At 42.2% G+C, this 8322-nt stretch overlaps 2 protein-coding genes across 5 annotated transcripts in view; both read right to left on the reverse strand.

Moving 5' to 3' along the window:
* Positions 1-3354, reverse strand: part of LOC148896916 (sialic acid-binding Ig-like lectin 15) — a 4290-nt gene extending 936 nt beyond the window's left edge. For 2 of the 4 annotated variants that reach the window (XM_088999816.1, XM_088999815.1), the window contains exons 1-5: positions 3234-3354; positions 2609-2983; positions 1671-2033; positions 1000-1041; positions 513-605 (exon numbers count right to left, since the gene is read on the reverse strand). In XM_088999816.1, coding sequence (XP_088855942.1) covers positions 513-605; positions 1000-1041; positions 1671-2033; positions 2609-2983; positions 3234-3294 — 934 coding nt within the window. In that variant the 5' untranslated portion in view covers positions 3295-3354. The remainder of the gene's footprint in view (positions 1-512; positions 606-999; positions 1042-1670; positions 2034-2608; positions 2984-3233) is intronic. The other 2 variants (XM_088999818.1, XM_088999817.1) reach the window with 2 other exon arrangements.
* Positions 3355-3740: 386 nt separating this feature from the next.
* Positions 3741-7227, reverse strand: LOC148896917 (peptidylaminoacyl-L/D-isomerase polyprotein 2-like). The gene is made up of 5 exons (XM_088999813.1): positions 7200-7227; positions 6368-6435; positions 5174-5925; positions 4548-4938; positions 3741-4396 (listed from the first exon to the last, which is right to left on the reverse strand). The coding sequence occupies exons 2-5, from the start codon at positions 6432-6434 to the stop codon at positions 3978-3980; spliced, it is 1629 nt and encodes a 542-aa protein (XP_088855939.1). The 5' UTR covers position 6435; positions 7200-7227; the 3' UTR covers positions 3741-3977.
* Between the last annotated feature and the right edge of the window lie 1095 nt (positions 7228-8322).

The raw sequence follows: 8322 nt of genomic DNA on the forward strand, positions 1-8322 counted from the left end.
CCTTGTCAATTTGAAAAATCATCCATCCCCCTGTTATATCCCCAACATTATGTCATGTATATATGAACTCATTCACTGCCAGACGTGCAAAAATGTGACCATTCCAGTGCCAGGGTTTTTGTCATTTTCACTCGAATTCTAGGACCAACAGAATATTGAGATTTACGACTACATCAACATTCAATACAGCGTTAGAAATCTTTAGACTCTCTTCTTTCATCAGAGAAATGTAATTCCTAAATTATATGGGTCTGGAGTTATATGAGCTTGAAATGAAGGTGGCTGTCCAAAATACAATGCAATATTGGTTTATATAGCGCTTTAACAACGCTGGCGCGTGTGGCTGCCACTGCTCACCCACAGAGAAACTATATATATATATATATATATATATATATATATATATATATATATATATATATATATATATATATATATATATATATATATATATATATATATATATATATATATATATATATTGGAAAAACAACACAGTTCGAGTCACTCACTGGTATCAGGAAGAACAATAGTTGTATAAACGGTCTGTAGCTCAAGAGCGCCGCTGGCAGGTGCTTGGGAGGATTGCAGTAAAGTGTACTCTGCTTGAGACAAGCACACACACACAAAAATAATACTCATGTCACTAAAACCTATTTTCCTTGTCCCAAAAAAGTCCTATACCTCCAAATAATTGTCCCATCCACAAAAAAACGTTAGCATTCACAAACACACACCAATTTCATGCTCACATTATAACTCCTTTTTAACCAAAAATCTCAAAAACAGAAAAAATCTCACTCTCAAAGGTTCTCATACTGATTCAAAAAAAGCTTCCCCTCACTCAATTGTACCCCCAAAAAATTTCAAAACTCAGACTCAACAAAAAAACTCACCGACAACCTCCATCACATAAAAACACATGCCAAAGAACCTTTCACCTGCAATCAAAAAAATACACCCCCCCCCCCCAAAAAAAAAAAAAAAAAACAGACTCACGTGTTGGGTTGTTTTGTTGAATCTGATCAGTGCGATTTCTTTCTGTGTGAGGAAAAAAAAACATCATCACTATCATCATCATCATCATCATCATCATCATCATCATCATCATCCGTATCATCCGCATAATTCTTGCTGTGTGAGGAAAAAAAATCATCATCAGTATCATCATCATCATCATCATCATCATCATCATCATCTGTATCATCATCATCATCCGTATCATCATCATCATCCGTATCATCATCATCATCATCATCATCATTGATCAACACCATCATGATCATGATCATCATCATCATCATTGTCATCATCATCATGTATCAACACCATCATGTATCAACATTATCATCATCATCGTCATCATCATCATGTATCAACATTATCATCGTCATAACCATCATTATCATCATAATCACCATCATCATCATCATCACCTCCATCACCATCATCATCCTCATTAGCAACATCATCATCATCATCATCATCATCATCATCATCATCATCATGTATCAACATTGTCATCACCATCACCATCATCTTCATCATGTATCAACGCCATCATCATCATCATCATCATCATCAATCATCATAATCGTCATAATCGTCATCATCAACATAATCAAATAATGCCACATGACGCAATCGCTCTGACGATGTCATCGCCTCACCTCTGACCTTTCTTCGGTGGACAACAAAGCCGCACGTGGCCAACATCACCAGTGCCACAGCGATGCCACCGCAGACCAGGCTCACATACCACACCGCTGGCCGGTACGTCCACTCGGCCCGCCCCAGCGCATTCTCCACTCGGCAGGTGACTTCTTCCTGTCGCTCGTATGGGATAGAGCTGTTCAGGTACCCTTGTCCAAATGAGGTCTTCACGTGCGCATCTAACGCTGTCGCTAACGGCTTCCCGTAGGCCGACAGCCAGGTGATGTTGGGTGGCGGTAAACCCTCCGCCACACACTGAAGCCTGTTGGGGGCACTGGAACCGCTGCTGACCATTGACAGGCTCAGGATTGCAGGCCTCACTGATAGTAGAAGAAGAAAAACATGAGTGTACAGTGATACTTTAGCTTACAAACTTAATTAGTTCCCAGACAGAGTGTGTAAGGCGAAAAGTGTGTATTCCAAAAATTAATTTTCCATAGGAAACCATTAAAATGAGAATAATCCGTTCCCAGGTCCCCATAAACCATAATCAGAATCAGAATACCTTTATTCGTCCCACAATGGGGAAATTTGAATAATGGGGAATAATTTTCTACTTTCTAATTTTCTAAGCCTTAAAACTACACAAAATATACCTGCGAATAGAGGACCAAAACAAGCCGAATGCCATTTTAGGAGAATGGGCTCGTTCGTGAACGACACATCACTCATTGTGGCAGCTCCGTGTGTATCCCGAAAAAATGTTCATATGCCAAGGTAAAGTTTTCATAACTTTAACGTTCGTAAAGCGAAAAGTTTGTAAGCCAAGGGGTTCGTAAACCGAGGTATTACTGTACTTCCATAGAGCAACAGATCACCCCAAAATAGCTTTTCAGCATTCAAACTCCGCCTCCTTATGACCAAACAGGAAGTCCAGTCAGAGTTGAATTTTTACCTTGCACCTCCAGCATCAACTTTTTGTTCTGTGGCCTTCCTTTCTCCAGTTGCACTTTACAGAAGTACACGCCCTCATCCTTGACTTGGACGTTGCTGATGCAAAGCGACACGTTGCCCTGGCGGAGGTTACCGGCCAATAAGAAGCCGCCCGGCCCGAGGCAAACGGGGTGTGTGGCCGATGAGTCGTTCTTTACTGTACATTGGAAAAATGGCGTGTTGGTTTCACTTCTGCCGATCCAGCTCAACGTGATCCCGCCGGCGTAGCGGTCCTGTTTCGGATGGGTGAAGGAGCATCCCAGGATAGCGTCTTGTCCTCGTAACACGCTGACATCACCAGAGACGTGCACAGTCAACGCAGATGATGGCAAAACTTCTGTACCAGAAATTAGACGTGCCCAAAGTACTCAAACTCTGTACCAAAAATTACAGTGGTCCTGCTACTTCCATATCATCATGTTAATGTTCCGAACGGCTAAAATCCTAACATAGCTAAATGTTGATAATCGACCTAACTGAGCATGTGTCACCATTCAACATGCTAAAGTCGACAAACATTTTCACTTCACAAGCAAGAAGTAGAAATGTAAATGAGCAGGTCAAATAGATTTCAACGCACAACTCACCTATGCTCACCAGCAGCAGACCACACACAAGCACAAGAACACACACGCGCATTTTGGACATACAGTACACACACAAACACACGCCTGCATGTGGAAATACATAGACACACACCAATGAGGGCCAAAAACAGAAATTCAGGAAGGAAACGAACCACATGACACTGACTGACAAGTTAACACACACACACACACACACACACACACGCACACACACCCACACACACGCGCACACACACACACACACACACACACACACACGCACGCATGCACACACACACACACACACACACACACACACACATCTATCTATCTATCTATCTATCTATCTATCTATCTATCTATCTATCTATCTATCTATCTATCTATCTATCTATCTATCTATCTATCTATCTATCTATCTATCTATCTATCTATCTATCTATCTATCTATTTATTTGTAGCAATGTTTGTCAAAAAATGACAATACACTCTCATATGTTTGTCATATATGTATTTATTTATATTTGGTGTCAGACAAAGAGTACAGCTACACTGCTATTTGCTAAACGTAAAGATGGAAGATTTCTGATTATGAAACCAACTACAAAAAAACTAGAAAAGAGAAAAAGGCTATAAAAGAGAAAAACACACAAAACTACCTAAAAACACGACAGTGGTACATGAGCATGGTTTCAATAATGTGTGTGAGAGCATTTTAAAAGTTACTAATGAATTTTAAACCAGATTGATTTGTTAGCTTCTACTCTACTGCATGGGGAAGAGATGTGGTTTTCTGTAGCAGATGGGTTTAAGATCCAGGCAGCAATCCTCACGTCTCCAGCCATAGTCCTGATCCTTGCCTAGACTCATGGTCCCGCACTGGCCCCCATCTGAGGCCTCGGGGTCCGCCCCTTGCCAGTTGCTAACTGTAAAGGGTGCCCTGTTTATCCAGTACCAGGTGCCAGTTAAGGTGCTGCGACGCAAACCAATCCAAGCCCGCCTCGGGATGCCATGTTTCGTAGATTCTTGTTGGATTTTAGCCTCCACTTGATTGAGGAGTTCAGGAGAGGACAAACAGACCAGATGGAGATTTCGTTCTCGGCAGAACTTGACTGAGTCCTTCCAGCCCAGAGGTACGGAGCCAATCTCCAAAACCTCAGGCGACAGGACACAACCTCTGTGATCTGTCAAAAAGAGTTTTTGGGTAAAATTCGTTTCCCCCCTCAGTTTTAAACGGTGTGTGAAAGCATTTGAGTGTTGTATGTGAGTTTTTCAGTCGTGCTTGTGAAAGCATTTATTAATCTGTGTTTGTGTTTGTGATGAGGATGAGGTCACCTGAGATTTGACTGACGGCGGATGCTGGATTCCCAAAAATGCCGTCCCCCTTCTCTCCCATATAGTAGACGGCCATCTTGTCTGAGGTATGCCAAACGACGTTGTTGTCCAGGCTCAAATTCACCACTGTGGAGACATAGTCCGTACCAGCGAGCACTCGCCAGGTGAGGTCCTTTGGTGGGTCGCCACCTACACGGACTCCGGCGGTGAGGTCCTTGTGGACAAGGATCATAGCAAAATTAGACACGTCCGGTATGGCGTTCACCACATAGCAGGAGGCCAACTCTGACAGCGGGATGAGGGGCAGGAATAGGCCAGGCCGGTGAAGAACGGCGGCACTGGAGAGCTCCAGTAGAGGCCAACCAGGGTATGCTGAGTCCACCAAGGAGTCCTGCTGGGGCACCAGGACATAGAACAGTCACCAGACACGGGTGAAAATTTGGACATGTACATTTCTTCATGTTTCTTGTGTGTTCATGTGTGTTTGTCTGTCTGAGTGTTGGTATGCTAACATGCAGATCTTTCTGTAATGTTTAAAATAATTTCAGTAGTGATTGAGAATGTTTTAGTAATGTGTGAATATGTTTCAGTTTTAAATATTGTACTTCGGTGTGGGGGTGAGGCACCTGGGACAGGAGTACAGCACTTTCGTCCTCTGAGTCTTGGGACAGCGCCGGTGGGACTAAGAAAGTCATCTTGACATTCGTTTTGGGCCTCAGTGTGGCATACAACATGGAGCAGCTGCAATTTTGGGTGGCCACGCACGGGTGCCCAAAGATAACTGTTACTGGATGCTTTGCCCTCACCACCCTCCAGGGTTTGTTGCCGTCCACCCTGAATTGGGCGGCATGGTGAGGCTCCAGATCCACGTCTCTAGTTTTATTACCTTCCCCTTCGAGGGTGACAGTGTTGACTTTCTCCGCATTGACTAAAATGAGCCTGAACGGGAGGTACTCTGTCACGTAGGGGCTGACCATGTCGGAAGGTAGGGTTGTACCCTGGATTTTGGGAACTGGCGGGACGAGGTACTCAGTACCCAGCGTGACCACAGGGAGAACCCGAGAACTTTGTATGCTACCAGCCCTGATGCTGACAGCGTGGACCGTGACCCGGCGGGTGCTATTCACCCGCAGCACCTTGTCTGAAAGACTCTCACGTCCGAGCTCGGTGTTGCCATAGAAGATGAAGCGGCGCGTCTGAGCAGCGGCCAAAGTCTCAGTGTGGATTTGTTTCCGGAACACCACTGTGACTTCTGTGTTGTCACCCAAAGCTGTGACATGAACCTGGTTGCGAGGTTCTTCTGGGTAAAAATAGGCTATGTTTTCTGGAAAGATCACCTGGAAGTTGAAACCTGAGCTGATTATTGCTTCTCCACATCCTGGAAACAGAGTCAGTCCAAGGCGTAAGCAAACCTAGCACCTAATTGGAGTCATACGACCACTAGGGGGTCACCAAGAGCAATTAAGAAAACTTTAATGTCATGCAACTACAGTACGTACAGTATTTCCTTCCACCTCAAAGTGCTCATGTAGTTGACCTCTTTCGCATGTCAATATCCATATTTAGTAACTTCTTTTCCACGTTAGCAAGATAATGTAGCTAGCTAACTTCTGCCTCATGCATAAGCATGTTTACTTTCCTAGAACACGGACTCATAAATATTTTTAAAGTGTGTTGAATCAAGGCTAGTCCGTTGAAAAAAAAAAGAATGTCGAGTCCGACAATGTCTACGCGTGAACAATAATCAAGAGAGTCCCAATCAAATCAAACTTTTTCACCGTGAGGAGTTGGAGAAACCCAAGCAACGTGTTTCAACTCACTCAATTTTGTCGTCCCCTTCAGGACAAAAAGCAGTATTGTAGAATATAGGTGGCTCTTCGACAGCATCCTGAGGAGTCAAAAGAATCACTTTTCAGCGATACACTTCTTATAACGTCACTAAGTTTTTCTTTTGTGTCTTTTTCGGAACATAAACTTCTCACAGGCGACTTTAGACCCCCTGACACTTGTGGTTTGGCAACTTCGAATTTACCTAGTTACCTTTTTTCAATATTTATTTTAAATACTGTAATTCCATTTTTTTTTGGGGGGGGGGGTGAATTTGTTATCTGTTTCAACAAATGTATAATTAACCATACAGTGATTTTTTGTTGCTGTATATTGGCCAACCTGGTCCCTTCCCTGGTGCCTTTGACTGCAGTGAAGCTAATATGCTAACAACTCACACAAGAATGAACATATGGTAATGCCAGTCAAGAATCAATCCATATGAATATGCATGTGGTACATCTTTAAATCTGGGCTGCTCAGTCTAAATCTTCGTCTTTTGTCTCTTGCTGATTTGCCGGTGTACAAATATTTTCTGTGTCAGGGATCTGAGACCCAGAATTCTGTATTAGATCAAATTGTGAGGATTAAATTATCTGTGAGTAACTTGCCGGCCTTTTGGTCATCCCTCTCACAACGAACACGCTAATTGTTAGATTAAAACGTTGCGCAATAAAGTAAATATCTAATTCCGTTCAAAATTGTTAAATGATTATATGTAACTGTTAACGCTAATATTCGCTTGTAATATTCTAACCTAACAATATGCTGATTCCTGTCACACTTCCTGTTTAAAAGGCATCAAAAGACACATTGTGGTCTTACCTTCTCTTTTTGTCGTGTTTACTTCCAGTTTCAAACATTCGTGTGGTTCTCACCAACAAACAAACGCAGACAGAAAAGTACATTTGTCAGTCAAAGCAGAACATTTACATGGCGTTGAGCTGACTCTTCAAGACAATTGCAGCATAAAACTCAAGGCTTATTTTGATGCTCAAAGATCACCATGAAAGCTTTTTTGACACTCTGTTCGTCAAATTGAATGAATGTATGAAGAATGTAAGATGATTATTTAATGTAGCTTAATACACACATAGTCATACAATCTATATGTGTAGAATTAAACTAGAGGTCACATCTTGGCGCATGTGAGACTATCTTTGAAGCCAAGCTGGTCATTGTATGCTGCACTGCGGCGCTATAATGAAGTGCGAGTAGTTGTAAAGGAGCTTTGTACACATAACAATTGCGCGTGTGTGGAGATATAATCAGCATGGCAACAGGGTGAGCACGAATCTGAAGGTGCTAATCACAGATAAGCACTTCAAAAAGCCAAACTGCATCCGTCACTGATATCGTATGAATGGTTGTTGATTTCAGGACTTTGGGAAGCTGGGGCTGAGGGGGGGGGGGGTGTACATTCAAGATTTTATAATGTCTTTGTCATTGATAATCACAGGGGGATTGGATGAATAAGGCATCAGTTACCGGTTTGCAAGTCTGCCTCACAGTTCCGAGGTTCTGGGTTTGAATCTGGCCTGTTTTCCCAGTGCTCGCGTGGGCTTTGGTTCCTATGATTGTGTGCATCCTGACTGGGAGTTAGTTTTCTTTAGTTTTTAGAGCTGGTTTTGTAGTTTTTATTTTTTACATGTTTTATTTTAGTCGTTATCAAATTTAGCATTGCAGTTAGCTTGTTTTTAATATAGAATATGGAGTATTTGTTGAGTGCAAGATGAAAAATAGGTGACTATGTATTATAGTATTTTTTAATAATTCTCCAATATTTTTTAACCTTGGTTTTTTTTGCTTCTTTGGACTTGAAGCGAGAGTGGCTGCCTTTCCAGCAGCTCCTGTATTTCGTTTTTGTACTTGTTTCTTTCCTTTTATCTCGGTTTCATGACTTTGCTGCTGTGAAATGTAAATTTCTCCACTGCGAGACTAATAATAA

Source organism: Hippocampus bargibanti, linkage group LG06 (genome assembly GCF_051943395.1).
Source record: "Hippocampus bargibanti isolate YZ-2025 linkage group LG06, ASM5194339v1, whole genome shotgun sequence".
NCBI lineage: Eukaryota > Metazoa > Chordata > Actinopteri > Syngnathiformes > Syngnathidae > Hippocampus > Hippocampus bargibanti.